This window comes from Musca domestica, unplaced genomic scaffold (assembly GCF_030504385.1).
Source record: "Musca domestica strain aabys unplaced genomic scaffold, Musca_domestica.polishedcontigs.V.1.1 45, whole genome shotgun sequence".
NCBI classification, from domain to species: domain Eukaryota; kingdom Metazoa; phylum Arthropoda; class Insecta; order Diptera; family Muscidae; genus Musca; species Musca domestica.
Window position 1 is genome coordinate 7,772,552 of NW_026712335.1, and position 22,543 is coordinate 7,795,094.

Sequence of the window (22,543 nt, forward strand, 5' to 3'; positions counted from 1 at the left end):
TTTCAATTTTTCAACATTAATACTCCTGTCATTGTCTTTTATATTTAAGTGTAAGTATATTTTTAGTAAGTATTCTCACAAAATAATAAAAAAAAACGTTCCAAGCGAGTTATATAAATAGGATAACACATTAATAAGAAAACGATAAAAGTAAAATGTAGGATCTGTTGTTTACGAATGAGACATATGAAATACGCAATCAGCTGGAAGATTATTGAAAAGGAGCAGTGAAACTAAAGGGGGATTTTTAATATCTATAGGAAAGTTTATAATAAAGAAAACACATTAAAATATAAGAAATATAGTTGCAATTTTTTACTTTTACTTACTTTTAAATTGATAGTACGGTCCATATAATATAAGGTTTGAAAATTATAATTGCTTTCGTCTGTACGCTGCAGTAAGACATATGGTACCGTCTTGTTGAAACCACGTCTCATGCAAGACAAGCTCTTGCATTTTGGGCAAAAAAATATGTATATCGTCTCACGGCATTGCTCACCATTTACAGTTACTTTACGATTCGCAGCATCTTTAAAGAAATACGGATCAAGTTTTTACTAGAATAATCAATTCCAGTGAATATTATTTGACGTATACGCTATTGAATTGACACTTGAGATCGAATGGATTTCGTAAATTTAAACGTACTTTTATTCGTTATATACATGGTAAAGTAAAAAGGTAAGGTAGAGCTACCAGCTGATTACAATTTTTTTCTAAATGTGTCCGATTTTTGCTAATTTTGTTTATGTATTTATTGTTTTGAAAAATAAAAACCCAATATTTTCAAAATCAACTATTGAAAGACGCGTACATTGCCGGACGAGCTTTAAAGCTATTCGCCAGTTTTGACATGGAATTGAAAGATAGAACTATTTATATCATATTTTTGAAAGAAATCCAGGCATTTCATTCGTTTTCGCGCCTTTCAACTGATTTTAAAAATAAGTAAAAAATATTAAAAGAAATGAAAACAACTTGTTTGCATGCAAATTTGACAGGGCATAGCCTCAGAGCTGTATTTCTGCAGTTTTACAAAGCTGTTCTACGTCCTTATTGTACCATGGTCAATGAATATTAATCTCTTCACACAAACTGCATTTGCAAAGCAAAATAAAAATTGTGCTTCTTATTTTTTTTTTATAATTCAATTTTAAATTCGACTTTATTAGTGTGCAAATAAATAAATTACAATAAATATAATTTCATTAGTTAATTAATGAAAACATATAGAATAAACTTCACATCATCTTCTAAAAAATATTATTAATATATACAATTCGTTAAATTAATATTAAAAAACAAAACTTATCTGCTACTAAGATGACTTTCAGAGAACACTCATTTGTGCAAAACAAACAAAATTTAAATTAATTCTAAGTTAACAACAAAAAGTTTGTAATAAATTAACAATTTTACTTTAGCTACACAAAACAAATTGAAGTGATTTAATAAATACAAATTTCCTATTTAATTTAAGTTATATAATTTTTACAATAGATATTGCCCCAGAGTCCGTAGAATGTGTGATGGCTCTTTACATGGAATACAAACTACTGGATCGTTTCCTTTTCGCATAATCTTTAGGGATTTCATTATAATCGGGATTTTCTTCGTTATCAACTACCTGTTGATCCAATATATCTGAAGCTGACATTGTTTGTGGTAGTTGGGGCTTGGTGATTTCTTCGACTTCTTGTTCGTGATATTCGCCTTTGTGAGATTCTCTGAAAATGTGGAAAATTTGATTTCAAATATTTGACTGTTTGACATTTGTCGAAACTACCTGTATTTGTGGTTTTGTATGGCTTTGAAGATGCTTCTTGGGCAATCCTTGTAGTAGGGGAAACATTCACCTGGTGCCACACGACCTTCTCCAATTTCTTGGGCCTTTACATATTCTGGTATCAGATCAGAGAAGGGTGATCTAGTCACACTATTTAGAAATAGAATAATAAATATTATTTCTTTTAAGGGGATTGTATTGTATTGAAAAGGTCAATCCTGAGTGACAAACTTTCCTTCAAATACTGTAATTATGTATTAAATTAAAAGTAAAAAAGACTATTAATAATCTACTATAAAATTTTGCCCTCCCCAGTTTCCAAAACTGTCCTAGCTTCTAAAACAGTTTGCTAACATTTATCTACAGATTAGATTTTGTTTTGCTTCATGTGTCTCGCTCTCACTGAACATACCCTAAACATATTGCGTTGTGATGGCAACGACTTTCCTATTGGTAAACATAAAGTCGGTCGGGTTACCCTAAAATTTGTTACATCTGTTATAAATTTTTACTAAAAATGGCCTGTCGGGTGGGACATTTTGATAGTTCCTATAAATCATGTGTACACAGGGAAATAAACATGGTTTATACAAGTGACAGCACGCATTCCATCTGATAGTGTCTTTAGTTCTTTAGAGATTATTATCATGTTTCTTACTCTATATTTTTAACAATCTAACAATCTCCGACGTAGACGACAAACAAACTAACCGTTGACAAAGAATCTGGTCTGTAGCATGGCTCAAGTATAATGGTAGATTAACTTGAGGCGTATAATAAAAATACAAATATTAGTGTCTTCTTCCGTTAAGCATACAAATACGTCAAGTTGCTTTGTTTATTTTAATTTTTTCATTTTGAAATGGAATATCAATTTTTCTCTGTTCCTCTTTAAAATAGAATTCATAAAAAAATGTTCCCCCAATAAATCTTATACATTTCCCCCATGAACGTTGTACATTTATATTTTGTGGTCTGCTCCAGAACTGCAATTTTTAAACATTTTTACTATGATAACCAATGTTCCCTTTATGACACCGAAAAAAATGTAAAACTAGTTGATTCTTGCAGGTTCTGCGACTGAATATGAAAAATATTTAAATATTTTGTTTTTATTTTTCAAAACAAGCTACCTTAATTCTATTTTTATTACCCCGAAATCTCTATACTTACGTTAAAAACAACTTCGCCATTTCACCAAAAACACCAAAATGATCCACTGATCTTGAGTGCACCTCACAAATTGTACGCAAGAGACAAGCCTTGCCATTCATGCCGAATGTGGACAAAAAGTCCTCCACCACTCCATATAAAATGACTCTGGAAAAATCAAAATAAAAAGGTTACATGACTTATCATTTCTCTTCAATATCATGTTTTGATGTTGACATCTATGATCATGTTTTTACCTTTCTCCACCATGGAATATGTGCTTAAACCTTTCTGGTAATTGTGGAAATTCTGGTTGTTCTTCGGCATTGATTTGTTGTTGTTCAACTTTGAAGTGGCCACTTGATGTGGGTACTTTATTCTGTTCGCTTAAGTCACGTTTACGTTTCAAATGCAACAACTTGGTCACATAGTCGCCCAACATTTCACCGGCTGAATGGCCAAAGGATCGTGCAAATATGGGTGGCAAATCACCCAAAGGATTTTGGTTATCGGTCAAGCCCAGCTTATCAAAATCGACTGGCAAATGGATGTATAAAATATTATTTTTAAAGATTTCGAAATATCAATGTCAACTCACTTGTTACGGGAAAACTAATGGTCAGATTTGAAAAGAATCCCTCCGGAGGATGTCTTACCAATGGCATAGATATGGTTGGTGTAAACGTCAACGCAGTACCTGGTGGCAATGCCAATCGTCCATCATCCGTAATCCAAATTAAACGTTTTCGACGCGAATGTGGTTGCTGTGAATCGGTATCAATGAATTCTTCATGTTCCAGATCATCGACCAATGAATTGGTATGTTGTGTGGTTGTTGTTGTCGTTGTTACAACTGGTGTGGCGGATGTATCTGCATTTGGCATGGAGTTGGAGTCTGTGCTCGCCACAGCTATCAACACCGTAAGCGCTATTGTGAATAAAGCTATTTTTGAGGTGTTTTTGGTGCACAGCCACGTTGAAGTCATGTTTGTTGTTTATATGTTGTTGGAAACTATTAGCTGCGAGAAAGGAGAGAGGTAAGAAAGTAAGTTATTTCAAATGTAAACAAAAGTCTTAAAGGGGTGAATACACCAGGTAAAATCAAGAAGGTAAAGTCATTTCAAATAAGATTATCCATCTCTGCATTTTCTGTAATTTACCTTGTCAAATTTCACTGAATAAAAACAGGTTCCCATCTGTGTTTTTGAGTAATCAATAGATTTATAAATATAAATTTTGACATCTTATTGTCTAATGTCATATGAATAATTTTGGAAAAAATTGCAAACATATGATTGCATTACTTTACCTTCTTAATTCTACCAAGAGATAAACAAACAATTGTTGACATTTCATCTGGTTTTTTAAATTTACAGGGACACCTTGTTATTTAATTGACCTTGACGCCGTTTTTATAATTGAAACTAGGTCACCCTAAAGTTCTTTTTTCTTTTACGAAAAAGCCATGACGATAACTTATGCCGTAACACACACATGTTTAATAGTTAACGATCTTGTAAGGACAAAAGGCTAAATCAGACCAAAAGATTGTTTAACTTCGGCTTGAAAATACAACACTGTAACTGACGACAGTTATGTACTTCCATGTCTCGTGCAGATAGGAAGGGCAACAGGGTTGTATTTTCTCGCCGAAGTCACGATTTATGCTTTGATCTGCTTTAGCCTAAAGTATTTCTCCAATGTTCTGTATAAAAACATGTACGAGGAACAACGAACTATACATTTCCACGTCAAGGAGCCCTTAAGCAGCTATTGTCGGACTCGATATAATATATCAAATAACTTATACACTCTTTCGATCTTAGCATCAATACTCGGCAATTTTCTACTTCTGCTCCAATAGATACTGTTCAAAGCCACTAGCTAAACTATCCAAGTTTTGTAAAGCTGTTACACAGCGCCTGCATGTTTCTGCCCAGCGAATCGAAAAGCTTTAAGGTGGAAATACATGGCTGGCTTAATTCATCGGCTAGCTTCTTTGGAAATAACCAAAGGAGCCTAAGGCCAAAATCGAACTAAGTCAACCTAAAACTCCTTTGTTCATCTACGAAGAAGTCAGCCGATGACTTAATCCAGCCAAATATGCGCTTTATGTATTTCCACCCTTACGAGGACAGAAAGGTGAATTGAATTACCTTAAAATCTAAACGTGAGAATACATAAATAATAATGGCTTAAGTCATCGACTGGCTTCTTAGCAAAAGAACAAAGGAGTGTAGGGTCAAAATCGAGCTAAGTCAACCTAAAATAACAAAGGAGTTGTTGGTTGACCTAGTTCGATTTTGACCCTACGCTCCTTTGTTCTTTTACGAAGAATCCAGTGAAAAAAACGTTTTATGTACTCTCACCTTAAGAGCTTTTACTTCCATTCAATTAATATTACTTTTACCTGCAACAAAAAATGCGCTCATTGTCATACCACCTGCTCACATATACTTACATAGCTCCGAATACTTGTATTAATTCCAAACTATTTACAAGTAATTCTATCTAAATTGCAGATTAGAAAAACAAAAACCAAAAACCAAAAAGAACAGTAATCCTGTCTGATGTCTATGGCCACGGAAACTGGTTGCGATTACTTGGCAAATAAACCATTTCGCTGCAGTCTTTATGTATTAAATAACTTTTTTTCTCTGTTTTTTTTTTTTTTTGTTTGCCAGAACAGTTCGTGGCGAAATTGGTCAATATACATATATATATACATGATCACCTAGAAAAGTAGAGTGAAAAATGATTTGCAAAACGGTCAAATAAAGCTATAAAATGAAAAGAATTGTAGACTTTCTAAACATGTTGGCGGCCAAATGAACTGGTTCGAACAGTGTTCATGAAGATCTGTGTCCAATTATTGAAATGTATGTCTTTGGGAATTTTTGAGTTATTGATTTCATAATTCTATTAAATAAAATCTAATTATATGTTTTTCTAGGAATTACAACAGATGTGATGAAATATACTGAGATAAAATCGAGAGTGATGGAGTGGGTTGACCGGCGTTAATCTCTAGTTTGTTGTGATTGTTAAAGCTTTGGGAAGATTAACAGACCTGTTTTGTAATATATTGTGGGAGAACCAGACGAATGTTTTGTGTATGTATTTTAGTTGGGCTTTATCTTAATTTGATGTGAATTAAAGTTATTTCGACATTAAACCATTATGTTATTATGCCTTTGATGTTAATCCTATATACATGGTATATTTTGAAATATGGTCACATTTAATGTGACCAGAATTGTTTCACATTCTTTGGCAAGATTTTGACGCTAAATATTTAAAATTTGCATGTGTATCGCACTTCGTCAGCGAAAAGTCGACCTTAAAACAGTTACCTTCGTACCTTTTACCACCTTTTAGAAGCGTTCCAAAAGTTCGAGTTAGGCCTATTTAGTTCTCAAAATGCACAATTTTTTCAGTTTAACAAAAATTTTTATTCAAAACTTCATATATCGTACTAAATTTTCAGACTTTTGAGGTTTTAACAGGGTGAGATAAAAAAAAACTACAACAAAGTCAAACGCTATTATTTTTAAATTTTTTTATTTTTAATTTTATTGAATGAAAGCAAAAATGCCGGAAATAGCACAAAATTTTAGAATAAGTTTAGATTTATTCTAATTGGTCATCTTTGGTACAGATCTTTGGTTCAAATGACCAATGAAACCGTCACCCGCTGCCCGAATGTTGCTCTGTGGTATTTTGGCCCATTCCCGGCGAAGCGCATGCTTGAAGTGATCGACACTTTGGTATTTTTTAGAGCCAACCTTGCTTTCCATAATACTCCAGACAAAATAGTCCAACGGATTGGTATCCGGAGATTTTGGTGGCCATTGTGCGCTGGAAATGAAGCGAGGAACTTTCATTTTGTAACCATTCTTGGGTGACTCGTGCTGAGTGCGATGGTGGAATGGGATGTTTTCTCATCGGAGAAAATCAAATTCGGCAGTTCACCATTTTCGGCCAAGCGAAGCAACTCTTTAGCTCTTTTGAGTCCATTTTCTTTCTGTTGCGGTATAAGTTCTTGCACTTTTTGGAATTTCAATGGTTTACCCCGAGCTCATTTTTCAATATTTGTCGAATGGAATATTGCCATATGTTCAGCTCGCGAGCCATTTTTCTTCCACTGGGATGCGAGTTTTGATCAAGTCGCTTCTTTACTTTTCGAACCATTTCTGCTGATGTTGCTTTTTTCTTCCGTCCACTTCCTTGACGTCAGGCTACGCTACCAGTATCAGGGTAACAAGCGATGGTACGAGACACAAAAGATTTATTCACATTTAAATGCTGGAGTGCTCTAACTATAGCCACTAATGGTTTTCCAGCCAAATATAAAGAAATCACACTAACGCGCTTGAATTCCATCCCAAATAACTTTTTCCTGAAAAATTATCTCAAAAATGCTTTTGAACGATTGTAAACAATATAATGAGCTGTCTCTGGAATAATTTTAAACACCCTCCTTGAAATATTAAAGAGAAATGAACTCTTTTACAATCTTCTAATGCTTCAATGTTTTAGAGCAGCGGTGCTCAAAACCGTGTTCTAGAACATGAAGAGAAAAAAAGAGATAATTTAAGAGAAAATTAAAATTCTGTTTTTCTTTATATTTTACGGTTCTATTTAATTGTTTTTAAACATGAATGTTTGTCAAAATTATTTATAAAGCAAATGGATAAAAAATATTTGTATAAATAATGACTTAACACTGTTTTGTTCTTGATTTAAATAAGCAAAGAGAAATTTGACTGAAAAGAGATATTTCTTCTTGAGCACCCCTTCTCTTTTTTGATCGCCCTCAAATGCTCCCTTTATTTGTTTACTCTGTTCATGTGTATTTAACACTCTTTAAATCGTTTACCGCGACTCTCCTAACTAAGTCCATAAATACTCTCAAATTATGGGGAAACTCATTGCAATTGCTCAAAATCTCCATGCATTCAGTGATGAACACAATAATAAATCAGTATAGATGCAGAAAACAAATTACATAATTTATTTATTTACTATTTTGTTATAAAAATGCTATTCATGTGAAATATATTTTATGACTTTCATTAAATACGCTAAAACACCTGATATGCATTTATAAATAAATACAATATTTCACTGCATGAAAGGAAAACATTGTATCAATAAACCCTTTTGTTTTTTTTTATTTTTTTGCATATCGCAAAACAAAAAGCCGATTATTTTGTTTTCAATTTTGATTAAAACTCGAGACAAAATTACCAAAAAAAAAAAAAAAAATTATCCCCGGTTGAAAGTGATATAAACATACTGACTGTTGTCATATTTTTGCCCATTTTTTTTAAGGGGTCAATAAGCCACATGCGTTGCGGGTGCGGTTGTGTTATTTCATAAAAAATCAATAACTAATAAATATGAGTTAATGTAATTTTGTTCGATTTTAATTACAAATTTGTATGTTCAATAAAAATTGAAAGCTCTGTTGGTTCAATAGAAAGTGACACGACCCAAATCGTGTACACACATTAAATGGCTAAAACTTGCATTGCAGCTGTCACTGCCGGAGACTACCGCAAATGAATATTAATTAAGCCATGATGTTTTGTTGAAACAGAAAAAAATCAAAAAAAAAAAAAAAAACCTTTTAATATACATCAATTACATGGGCTTGAAGTTGTTGGTTTTGCGATTTAAATCGATTGTGTCATTTGATGTGGTGGTGGCCGTGTTATCACAATCACATGAGACATACATAAAATTTATCGCGGAGGAAGTGGCATGCTAACGTAATAAAATGTGGGACAGTAGATGTACTGAATAAAGATAGCAATCATTTGACGTCAATTCATCACTCATCAAATGAAATTACTCATATCTATGTTGATGTGCAAAACAATTCTTGCCAAGTAATTCTTACATAAGAACACATATGATTTCACTTTCGATAGACATTAAGAGGAATAAATAATTTCAAATTTTCACAAAGGTTTTTTTTATTAATATGTGTAAATTTCCATTTTTTATTGTCCCAAAGCACGCATACAAATAGGAATGCATGTCATTGCTTTTGGGTAGTGCACTGCAAAACAAAAGACTTAAGCAACAAACTTTGCCTGAGAAAGTCAATTGACCAAGGCATTCGATTTGAATGTTGGCTTGCAGGCATATATGGATTGTTGCTATAAATAAAATATAATATTTTGACATTCAATTTCCTTTTCTTCTTCAATGTTAAATTACACTTTGCTACAATAAAAAAATACATTAATATCTCATTGATATAAAAAATTAAAAAGTAATTGTCACCGACAAAAGGAACAATTAAATGGTTAAAGGAACATTTAATTGTGAAGAGTTTTTAAACACTTTTCAATATTATTTCCATCCTGAAGCAACAATGGTGGGATGTATCACAGTAAAGTCCCCTCAAAATGCACAGTAAATAGAAAGGACACTTTTTCAATACTGCTTAGGGTTCTCCATGTTTTTCGGATAAAACCATATGCAAAAAAAAACTCCACAATGCAAACTAGTAAGGCAAGGTGAAAAGTCGGCGGGAACGATTACACCAATATGCACATTTAGTAGATCTCCCGTAGAAACAAGTTTATAATGGGAATTTATGTGAAGTAGATCATACCAACTATGAACTTTATTTGAATGCATATCATGGCTTTAGATAAGTTACAATTTGGGAACTATATCCAACTCTGAATCGATTTTCAACAAATTTGATGGAGGCTTTTGTACCAAATGACATTGCTGTACAGTGCATGATATGACTTCGATAAGGATTATATGAAAAAATATTTATTAAAGCAATATATATACCGGACCTAGTTTCACCAAATAGTAAAATTCGGTTGAATATGAAACAAGTAAAAAAGCAGTAAGTTCGGCCGGGCCGAACTTTGAATACACTCCACCATTTGGAACGCATTTGGAAAAATTAAAAAAAAAACATCTGTTAAATTTTGGAACTGGAACTGCATAGGCAACTTTTGCCATAAGCAATTACAACATTCAAATACGAAACTTGAAAAAAATCCGTTGAATAATGTAGCTAAAATCTCAAAATATCGAATATAGAGAGGTCTTGATGTATGGGGCCTATACGAAGGCCTGGACCTGCATGTATGTGTGTGGGCTATACGATATCGTGGACATATAAAGACATTTCTCTTCCAGGGAGTAAAGACAATTTCATTGAAAAATGTAGCAAAATTAATCAAAATACCGAATATAGAGAGGGGAATATACGATATCGTGGACCTATAATGACAATACTCTTCCAGGGGATAAAATACTCAGAAGGAAATCTTTTTGTGGATTTTCATTGAAAAATTTGGCAAAAATCATCAAAATACCAAATATCGGGGGGCACCGTTGCATGTGGGCTATACGATATCTTGGACCTATATAAACAATTTTCTTCCAGAGGATAAAAAAATTCAGACAAACCCATTCGAAAATTTTGCTAAAATCATCAAAATACCAAATATTGAGGGGTACGGTTATATGGGGGCTATACGATATCGAGGACCGATATAGCCAATCTTCGAACTTGACCTCTCATAATTTTTACATTTTTTTTTAATTTTATTGAATGAAAGCAAAAAATGTCGGAAATAGCATCAAACTTTAGTATTAGTTCAGATTTATTCGAATTGGTCACCTTTGGCACGAATTATGGCCTTCAAACGGCAATGAAATCAACACACGCTGCCCGAATGTTGCTCTGCTTGCTTGAGGTGATCGACACTTTGGTATTTTTTAATGCCAACATTGCTTTCCAAAATACTCCAGACACAATACTCCATCGGATTGGTATCTGGAGATTTTGGTAGCCATTGTGCCCTGGAAATGAAGCGAAGAACCTCATTTGTAACCAATCTTGTGTGGCGCGTGCTGAGTGCGATGATGCTGAGTCCTGTTGGAATGTCCAAGGTCTGCGGCCTAAATGTTTGCCTGCCCAAGGCTTGAATACACCCACCACAATATTTTCGCGATAATATTCAGCATTTATTCTGATGCCACGCTCGATTAATACGAGCGGAGAGCGACCATCGGCTGTTTTGGCGGCCCACACCATCACCATGATGGCCGGCGCTTGAGTGCTGGTGGCCAACCGAAGGTGCACATTTTCAGCTGACCTCTTTGGCAAGTAAACACTCTTTAGCTCTTTTGCATCTATTTTCTTTCTGTTGTGGTGTAAGTTCTTGCACTTATTGGAATTTCAATGGCTTTACCCCGAGCTCATTTTTCAATATTATTTTCAATATAAAGAAATCACACTATCACACTTGAATTCCATCACGAATAACTTTTTTCGGGAAAAATCTCAACAAATGTTTTTATACGCTTGTAAACAATATAGTGAGCTGTCACTGGAATAATTTTAACAGCTGTCGGACGAGTGGCTTAGAAATTACAACAGTCTGAAGTTGGTTGCAGTTTTATCATCTCATCCTGTTATTTGGGAACTATATCTAAATGTGAACCGATTCTTACCAATTTCTATAGGGTTCGTCCTTAGGCCAAACAAATATCGTTTGGAAAATGTCATCTCAATCAGAAAATAAATGCGACCTGCATTTTGTTTACAAAAAAAATAGTTGGACAGACGGGCGGACTGACATGCATAAATCGACTCAGAGAGTGATTCTATGAAGATCCTCAAAAGTAACTATGGGTCTATCTCGCTTCCGTCCCCTCAATTACGGAAGGGGAGTTTTCTTTGGTCCTTGGTCTTCTGTCTTCTTATCCTATCTATTTTCATTTCCCATAATGTGATGAAGCCCAACAAACAACAATTGGAATTTCCCAAATCGATTTTCTCAAATTCACAAAAATAATAAATAAAATTCATACCTGCCAGTGATATTCCTTGCCGTCAATTTTTTAATTGTTTTCGGTCCGTCAAGTCAATGAATTGTAAGAAAAATTTGCATTTAACTGACCCACATTTGCCAATCAGGTTTTGTTGTTGCACTGCATTGAATATCGTGATTTTTGTTTTTGTTTTTTTTTTTTTTTTTTCGCCGTGAATATGGATTTCCTGATATGACTTAAGCATCTTTCAAAATAAACAATATTCAATTTCATTTAATAAAATTCTCCACTACAAGTGAAAATGAATAGACATGACAGCCAAGCAGGTTGGCAGACGGGTAACAAATTTCAATTGTTTTCGTTTTCATCATCATCGTCGTCGGTATTCTTCAACGCTGCAACAAATCGTTGGAATGCTTCTCCAATGAAATTCTGGATCAGTGTCTATTGCCTGTAATTATTATTTTTTTTTTTTCTTCTCGCCTAACTACAAACACTTCAATGTCAAAGTCTTCAGCGTCGTGATTGAACTCACGAAGCAATCGCTTTTCACAGACAAATCGACTGAGAAATGGTTGGACAGACGGAGGTCCAACAAAGTATCCATGACCATATTTAAGCAAGATGTGCGTAGTGGAAACACTTTCTTGTATTCTTTATAAGTTTGTGTGAGCAATTTGTTCATTTCACTCCAGAGAAATGCATATAAAAAAAATGATTCTTGCGTTGCGGTTATGTGGCCTGTTGCACAAGGAAACAATGTTTGTTGTAGGTGAATGCGGTTTGTTTGTTTTCTAATTTAAAAGTCGAATGCGTTACAAATAAATTATGGTATGCCTTATTTTAGCCACCTATGGTCAATGGCGAATCTAATAAAAGAGAGGATTGTTAAATTCTATTTGAGAGTTCAAATTCGTCCAGACATGACAACGAAAAAATAGTAAAAATGTCAAAAAAAGGTGGCAACACTAAGAGGAACTAAAGGGTGATTTTTTTGAGGTTAGGATTTTCATGCATTAGTATTTGACAGATCACGTGGGATTTCAGACATGGTGTCAAAGAGAAAGATGCTCAGTATGCTTTGACATTTCATCATGAATAGACTTACTAACGAGCAACGCTTGCAAATCATTGAATTTTATTACCAAAATCAGTGTTCGGTTCGAAATGTGTTTCGCGCTCCGATTATGGTCTACATAATCGACCAAGTGAGCAAACAATTAATGCGATTGTGACCAAGTTTCGCACTCAGTTTACTTTATTGGACATTAAACCAACCACACGAATGCGTACAGTGCGTACAGAAGAGAATATTGCGTCTGTTTCTGAGAGTGTTGCTGAAGACCGTGAAATGTCGATTCGTCGCCGTTCGCAGCAATTGGGTTTGTGTTATTCGACCACATGGAAGATTTTACGCAAAGATCTTGGTGTAAAACCGTATAAAATACAGCTCGTGCAAGAACTGAAGCCGAACGATCTGCCACAACGCCGAATTTTCAGTGAATGGGCCCTAGAAAAGTTGGCAGAAAATCCGCTTTTTTATCGACAAATTTTGTTCAGCGATGAGGCTCATTTCTGGTTGAATGACTACGTAAGTAAGCAAAATTTGCGCATTTGGAGTGAAGAGCAACCAGAAGCCGTTCAAGAACTGCCCATGCATCCCGAAAAATGCACTGTTTGGTGTGGTTTGTACGCTGGTGGAATCATTGGACCGTATTTTTTTCAAAGATGCTGTTGGACGCAACGTTACGGTGAATGGCGATCGCTATCGTTCGATGCTAACAAACTTTTTGTTGCCAAAAATGGAAGAACTGAACTTGGTTGACATGTGGTTTCAACAAGATGGCGCTACATGCCACACAGCTCGCGATTCTATGGCCATTTTGAGGGAAAACTTCGGAGAACAATTCATCTCAAGAAATGGACCGGTAAGTTGGCCACCAAGATCATGCGATTTGATGCCTTTAGACTATTTTTTGTGGGGTTACGTCAAGTCTAAAGTCTACAGAAATAAGCCAGCAACTATTTAGACTATTTTTGTGGGGTTACGTCAAGTCTACAGTCTACAGAAATAAGCCAGCAACTATTCTAGCTTTGGAAGACAACATTTCCGAAGAAATTCGGGCTATTCCGGCCGAAATGCTCGAAAAAGTTGCCCAAAATTGGACTTTCCGAATGGACCACCTAAGACGCAGCCGCGGTCAACATTTAAATGAAATTATCTTCAAAAAGTAAATGTCATGGACCAATCTAACGTTTCAAATAAAGAACCGATGAGATTTTGCAAATTTTATGCGTTTTTTTAAAAAAAAAAGTTATCAAGCTCTTAACAAATCACTCTTTAGTTCCCTCGTTCCATTTTGTTTACTCCTTTATTTGCCTTTAAAGGGACATTCCATGACACAATTAACAGGGTAATGGGATGGGAAGAACTTTAGATAATTTTCACGCCTTTTAGAAGGTATAAAAGTCAGGGAGGAATATAAAAACTAAAGGTGAGAGTACATAAAAAGCTTTTTTAACTGTCTTAAGTCATCGGCTGGCTTCTTCGTAGAGGAACAAAGTAGTGTTATGTTATCTTAGTTGGATTTGGTCCTACGCCCCTTTGTTCTTTTCAGAAGAAGCCAGCCGATAACTTAATCCAGTCAAAAAAGCGTTCTATGTATACGCACCTTAATGGTTGAATTTAGTTTCAACCTTTAATTTTGCGATAACTGGGACAAATATGACCATATAGAGAATTGTTTTGCAGTCGAATTGGTCTTAATTTTATTGTCGGAAATTATCAGCGTTAGATGTCGTTTTATAAAGAATCCATGTAGCAGTTATTGTGAAGATTTTGCCAACATTTTTCAGCCTGTTATTCTGGGGGTTTGATCCTTAAATACTGACTTAAAATAAAACGTCGTTCGAAGACTACACAAGAGCTAACACCACCGAAAAGTTTTCCGGCTTAACTCTAGTTTAGTAAAAACTCTCGGATTTTTTGGAATTTTTTTTCAGATGCAGGTATTTGCACCCTGATTCCGAAAAAGTATTTTTTTCTTGGGGGGGGCGGACCCGGATATTTGACCCGAGAGTCTGTTCCCAAGACCCGGGTTAGACCCCGACCTACTAAACCGATATGTGCAATATACAGGGTGAGATGAAAAAACAGCAACCAACTTCAGATTGCTGTCATTTAGGAAGTGGACGGAAGAACACAGTAACATCAGTCTCATTGGCCGAAAAATGGCTCGTGAGCTGAACATATCGCAATATTCCATTCGGTAAATTTTGAAAAATAAGCTCGGGGTAAAGCCATTGAAATTCCAAAAACTGCAAGAACTTACACCGCAACAGAAAGAAAATAGACTCAACAGAGCTAAAGAGTTTCTTCGCTTGGCCGAAAGTGTCTCCGACGAGAAAACATTCTTTGTCAAGCAGTTTGTAAAGCCACAAACAAAATGATTGTGTTTACTTGCCAAAGAGGTCAGCTGAAAATGTGCACCATCTGTTGGCCACCAGAACTCAAACGCCGGCCATGGTGATGGTGTGGGCCGCAATAACAGCCGATGGTGACTCTCCGCTCGCATTAATCGACCGTGGCATCAATAAGCTAATGAATAATAATACCTATCCAACAAGTGGTCATGATGTTAAATTATTGATTTTTTGGACCTGACTTTTTTAAAAAATTCTACAAAAGTCGGAAAAGGCCCCGTTTCGGGAGTGCACAAAAAATATTCCAAATTATAGTTGATACTATAATCTTTCCGAAATGCTACAATATGTGTTATTATCATTCTTGGATCCAGAGATATGGTTTTTTGAACTCGTACGAGCCGATTATGTCCAGTATATTCCCTTCAGTTTTTCTAAATTGTTTGCTTTTTTGAGTAGATGGCCTTCGGCCGGGGCTTGAAATTTACTCCCCCAACACCGGCTTTGGGAAATAATGTTTTCTTAAATTGTATGCTCCAGCCTTCGGATATTGGCAAAACAATACTTAAAAAATCTAAAATATAAATCGAATAAATAACAGCTCTTAAGGTTAGGGAACATAAGCATAAGCTTGAAGTCTTCACATGGCATATTTTGTGACATATCATAAAGTGATGCCAGAGCCACACTCGAATCCTGTCGTCGTTCTCCTTATAATTTGCTTAGTCATGATGCCATGCTGTTTATGTACCCTCACCTTTACATGCTCCAATCGGAATCACCCTGTGGCTAAAACCGTTGAAAAGGGTATTACAAAAATCCGTATTTCGAAACGTAAATTAGAAATATCTTTTAATCGTTTTTTTTTTACTACTAGCAACTACCACAAATTCCATTTGGAAATCAATACAAATTGATTAATTGCTCACAAGAAATACTGTCAAGCAGCTTCTCATTTTACTGGTTCTAGTGAAAGTCTATGAAAAAGAAAAACATATTTACGCTTTCTATGACTGTGAAATAGAAATTCTTGAAATTTCACTCAGTACTGGAAAAAAATATTTTCTTGCCCCTTTGGGGTAGCTGGACATGTGCGTTTTTTGCAGACTCCTTTTTCAAACAACTACAACTGACAAATATGAACAGAACTGGTCTACTAGCCATATTCATTTGCAAATTTTGCAAAAAAAATGTCCACACGCACTCAAATGGCAATAAAGTTGAATGAATGTATGTTAGGGTGGAACAGGGATTATTGAGGTTGAAAAAATGTGCCAACAATCTGTAAAATATCGAATATTTTTCAAAATATTTTTAATACTTTGTAACACATGCGAAACAAATGTTTTGATCTTTTTACCAAGTTTTGAGTTCCGAAACATACTTTTGATTTTAAATTTTTCTACGATTTTAGATACTAAAAAAATAATTTAAAAGTTATTAAAGAACTTAGAGAAAATTTTTAATATTAAAATGTTTTTTTAATAGTAATGGTTGAGGGCTAATGTTGCATTAATTATTTATTACCGAATTCATCGTATCTTAGTTATTCCCCATAAAATTCAACAAAATTTTAGACTTTTGTATTGGAATTATAGGAAAATGGTCCATTTTTGTATGTATGTAAGTAATTCTCCATTTTAAGGCAACTAATTGCTACTGATTCCACCCACTATACACAAAAGTGAGGGCCAGTTTTGACCCATTAAGTGCCATCAATCATGTTTAGATATTAGGCTGAGGTTTCAATATACCCTCTGATGCTATTTTTCATAATATTCCACAACATCCTCATATACCAAACATGCCCAAAATGGTAACAAGTTTTCAAAAGCACCACTCTATCACCACAGTATAGTGATGAGCCTATGTACCACTCACTTTTAGTAGATCACTACGCACTTTCATATGCTTTTCCAATGCAAACACTTTATGGTGCATTGTCCAAACAAATCGTACACAAATACTCTTCCTAGCGCAGTCGCAAATGTAGTTCATTCTGTTATTGTTTAGTTCATCACAGACTACAGTGGTCGTTGTTGGTGTGGTGATGCAACAACAGAAATGATGTCAAACATGTGAACAAAAACTCGTCCTGTTTTAAGTCTACAAACAATTTTCAATGTCTTCAAAACTTGGCCAACTCCAAAGTGAGCGCAGGCACAAAACGCTTCCTCTAATCACCTCCATCAGCACCACCACCATAAATACCATTCGTTATGCATGAAACGGGCAAAATAACCAGTAGTCCACAGAGGCTATACACGTAGTGTGGCATTGGAAAAGCTCAAGAGAATTTGTTCAGGCAAACAAACAACTCCTATAGTCACGAGTATTACCAGTTACGGCCGGTTAAATTTGTTCCATCTAATCGTCCAAACAAAAAGAAGCACTGAAGGAGGGGCTTATTAAGGAATTTTCTTGATTTCATCACTTTCCACCCATAAATATTTGAACAACAACAACAATCGAAAATATCACGACAACAATATTTCTTTAATTTTCTAAACAAATTGATTAGGTGTTGAATGGCATTAATGTAAATGCAAAATGTTGTCACTTAATTTATTGTGTCTTTGTGAAAATTACAATTGAGAAACCGCAAATATCATTTAACCTCTGGCAGAGAGACTGAGTCTCAATGTGTGTTTGACTGGCTGAGTAATACAAGTCTTTCATTTGCAAGGATTGATTTGTTTGTTTACATTTGATTTTCTTTTCTCTTTCATTGAAATGACCCATTTCTTGTTGTTCTCTCTCTCTCTCTTTTAATCGAAAAAGAGCTGAACGTTTGTTTTCTTATATTTGTGACTTATACATTCACATGGGATGGTTCTTTGTCATGGACATTTATTATGTGGCTGTCAACTATGTTCTATATATTTTAAATAGTTAAAGAAAAGGGTGAGGTGGAGATAATAAAGGATCATCTGAAGTGAACATTTTGAGAATAAATTTAATTACTAGAGAAATAATCATTGATGTTAATAAAAATTCTATAAAAATGCAATGCCAAATTTATTTCCCATTAGTCTTTGTCTACTTTTGGGGTTTGAAAAAAGTGATGCTATGTATATATCCTAAAAAAACAAAACAGTTCAAAACCTCTAAATTATTCAAATATCAGAAAAAAATGTTAAATCTTTCGTTAATATTTATCGTAATCTATCATTGACATAGTTTGTCTTAATATTAACACACATCTGGCATAACTAACAAAGTGATTTACTTTGAAAGGTCAATGCACGTTAAACTTGAACTTTATATTACGAGACAAAATTCTAACCCATAATGACCTTTTTTCATAACATACGTATAATGTTGTGATCCAGATTTAGTCACTCACCAAACACAAGCTAGACATACTTAATTTAACATACCACACAAACCACAGCGAGATATACATGAAAGGTAATTTGGATCGGCCCAAATCTGAAAATGGACTACATAAACTTTTCAAATGGCTCAAAATTATAAAAAAAAATTTAAAACAAATTCGGATTTTGAACTATAAAAGTTAGAAAAAGTAGAACAAAATTTTTACTAACTTAAGCCTTCGACTGGCTTCTTCGTAAAAGAACAAAGAAGTGTAGGGTGAGAAAGTATAAATTATGGGCCGAAATTTAACTAAGACAACCTTAAAATCCTTTGTTCTTTTACGAAGAAGCCAGCCAATGACTTCAGGTGAGAATACATAAAACGTTTTTTTGGCTGGAAAACCGAAAGTGATGAACTGCTGGATTTGAGTTTCTCCGATGAGAAAACATTCGTTGTCCAGCTGTTTGTTAACAAACAAAATGATCGTGCTTACTTGCCAAAGAGGTCAGCAGAAAATGTGCACCTTCGGTTGGCCACAAGAAATCAAGCGCCGGCCATGGTGATGGTGTGGGCCGCCATAACAGCCGATGGTCGCTCTCCGCTTGTATTAATCGAACGTGGCATCAGAATAAATGTCGAATATTATCGCGAAAATATTCGGGAGGATGTATTGAAGCCATGGACATGCAAACATTTTGGTCGCAGACCTTGCACATTCCAACAGGACAGCACGCGCCACCCAAGAATGGTTACAAAATGAGGTTCCTCGCTTCATTTCCAGCGCACAATCTACAACAAAATCTGCGGATACCAATCCGTTGGACTATTGTGTCTGGAGGGAGGGTGTATTAAAGCCATGGGCACGCAAACATTTTGCTCGCAGACCTTGCACATTCAAACAGGACTCAGCACGTGCCACCCAAGAATGGATACAAAATGAGGTTCCTCGCTTCATTTCCAGCGCAAAATGTCCACCAAAATCTGCGGATACCAATCCGTTGGACTATTGTGTCTGGAGTATTTGCGAAAACAAGGTTGGCACTAAAAAATACAAAAGTGTCGATCACCTCAAGCAAGCGCGTTGCCGGGAATGGGCCAAAATACAGCAGAGCAACATTCGGGCAGCGTGTGACGGTTTCATTGGCCGTTTGGAGGCCATAATTCGCGCCAAAGGTGACCAGTTCGAACAAATCTAAACTTATTCTAAAATGTGATGCTATTTCCGACATTTTTTGCTTTCATTCAATAAAATTAAAAAAAAAATGTAAAAATTATGGCGCTTAACTTTGTTGCAGTTTTTTTATCTCACCCTATATATATTTTGTCCACTTTTTTAGAATCTCCTATACACTGTTCCCAACGTAAAAAAGGGGTTAAAAAGTAGTCTCACAAAAATTGTACAATAAATAATAAAAACGTATTGACCCAATCGCCCTAACACTTGCGGGTATTTATCAAATACATGACAAATATTAAAATGGAACTGTCAATTTATGAATGTGGCAAAATATTCTTTATATATTTACGTAGAGGAAGAATGAACTGAATTTGAACTAGATCAACGTTAATTCCTTTGTAGATTTACATAAAAACCCAGCCGAAATTATACTATACATTAACCCATTAAGGAATATAAAGCTTCACAATATTTGGTTTTTCACTACAAAATTGTTAACGAATTTTTTGCCATCAACAAAATTTCTTTACTTCTTTGCAATTTTGCACAAGGCAATAATAAAAATTTAGATCCGTTAATCAAACAGCCCTCTTTGAGACAACAAACAAAAGACTTAAGACACAAACACAATGTTCAAATACATAACAGCAACACTTATATGTAACACTTACATACTCATAAAACACGTATGTTTAATATCCTTCTTTCTAGAACAAGCAATCAAAACAAAAGTAGGACAATTTTTCACTACTATTTATGGTAAAAACACTTTATAAAACCGTTATAATTTGAATATTCCTTTTATTCGTTGGATGAAAACAAAAACTTTCTCAAAATCAAGGAAAACGGCAATATTTCATTCAATTTCACTTTTCTTCTAATTCGAGTACACGACGTTACTTCTTTCATAGAATTTTCTTTTTCTTTTTTTTTTTTTTGTTATTTTTTGATGGGAGCCCGTTTGTTTATCCTTTTTACTTCTTCTTCTCTTCTAAACTCTTACAACACACACACATGATTTGAAAAATTCGTTGTGATTGTTGTTTTTGTTTTCATTTTTATTACCAAAATAAAAACCAGATATCCCCAAATAGTTCGTCTATATTTTGCGAATTGTGATTTGTTTTTGTTTTTTTACGAGGAAATGCAATGAACAGAACCGATAACCAGCAACACAACCATGCCTCTGAACGTATTAAACTCAACTGACGATACGTTGCAGTGCAGCGTGTAATGTTATTAAGTGGAATGGTGAGTTTTTTTTCGTTTATGGTTTTGGGGAGCCTTCTTCAATTGGCCAAGTTTTATGGCGCAACGATGAGCTTTGTTGTGTTGGTGATATTGGACGTATGTTTTTGCTTAGCTTTGGCTGGCTTGCGAATTGTTTGGGCTGAGCCGCCAAGATTGGCTTAGATGACTGAACCGTACTAAGTGGCGGTAGCGTTGACATTGCCTGATGATAGCCACCTAATGAGATTTCCTTGAAAAATCTATGAAAACAATGGTCATTGCATGGATGGAAGAGGTTGGTGGGGTTGTTAGTTGTCATACATTTTTGCAAGTTTACATGTGTTTGTTTGTTGTTGTTTGAGTTTCTTTTGTTGACGGAAATCAATGTTCTTCTCGCAATGTTTGTTACCGACATACGCTCAGATATATTTGCGTTTGTCCATTACAGCGAGCCAACAATTGTGTTTGATTGATGTTTAGAGCTGTATGATCTTAATATGCTTAAGAAATACATTGCCAAGACACATTTCTTATTGCTCATACCACACCATGTACGGCCTGTCGCTTTGTCGGTGAAAAGAGAGATATTAAGCCAAGGGATGATGAATTTCACATACCTAGCAAATTGACAGAAATTAGACATTATCGATGGAAAAGCTGTCGTAGTTTGAAAAGAAAAAATCGTATGTTTATGAAAGTCATCGGGAGATTCTTCTATATATAAGAAGACCCGTCAAGAGCTATTTATAGAGAATACCAATGGAGGGCTTCTATTCAAATATGGTCAACAGAAAGTCTTCTAGTTGTAAAAGGTTATGGGCGGTCTTTAACCTTTGATAAGATCTTCTCAGGTCATTGCGTGATTAAGAGCTTCTATTGATCGAAGGAAATCTCATTGCAAAGATATATTTTTCTATAGATTATGGATAGTACTTTATACAATAATAACATCTGCTAGGGATTGTCTACTTCTATAGAAGATATGCGGAAGTCATGGTATCTTCCGAAAACTGTTGATGTTAATATTTCTGTATTAGTCCTGAAAAGTGTAATGTCTACATAAATCTGCGAATAAATTCTCACTTAGTAGACCTGTAAAAGGTGGATGATTCTCTATAAATAAAAGAACAGAAGTTACATAGAGGGTCCATTGGAAATGGACCTTAAGCTTAAGTCCTACAAATAGAACAATTTTGTCAAAATTTTAGCCGAAACTTTTGCATCTATAAGTGTAACGACAGCTTTCCCTCATTAGGCTGGAGTAGCTTCAATGGCTCGAAGAGAAAGACAGTTGTTTTCGTTTGATGTACCTTCTATTGTTGATGTGAGATGGACATTCCAGCAGTTTTCGGTTCGGGATTAGCAATGTTTTTGGACTCGAGACCTGGATAAGTACATGTGCAGGATGGTTGGTATTCCAGATACCTGGCTAAGTACTACGGTCGTGAAGTCTGGGCATAGTTCATGTAAGACTACCGGATGGATTTTTATGCGAGAGACATTAATAAGTACTAACCTACGAGGAAGTGCAAGGCGACGTCTACAGGACTCAAAGGCTATGCAATATATGATCTACAGGATATGCCTACAAGGATATGCCAAGCTACCTCTACAAGAAATCTCAATAAGTATTC

At 35.0% G+C, this 22,543-nt stretch overlaps 1 protein-coding gene across 2 annotated transcripts; it reads right to left on the reverse strand.

The window, feature by feature from the left end:
• Window positions 1–1,184: 1,184 nt before the first annotated feature.
• On the reverse strand, window positions 1,185–20,893 carry LOC101892904 (uncharacterized). 2 transcript variants are annotated; one of them, XM_005182363.4, is made up of 6 exons: window positions 20,745–20,893; window positions 3,540–3,960; window positions 3,199–3,478; window positions 2,963–3,109; window positions 1,790–1,939; window positions 1,185–1,730 (listed from the first exon to the last, which is right to left on the reverse strand). In XM_005182363.4, exons 2-6 carry the CDS (start codon window positions 3,925–3,927, stop codon window positions 1,541–1,543), a joined length of 1,155 nt encoding a protein of 384 aa, XP_005182420.1. In that variant the 5' UTR covers window positions 3,928–3,960; window positions 20,745–20,893; the 3' UTR covers window positions 1,185–1,540. The 2 variants fall into 2 exon arrangements, with proteins under 2 accessions (XP_005182420.1, XP_019891932.1); XM_020036373.2 differs by lacking the exon at window positions 20,745–20,893 and adding an exon at window positions 20,351–20,565.
• Between the last annotated feature and the right edge of the window lie 1,650 nt (window positions 20,894–22,543).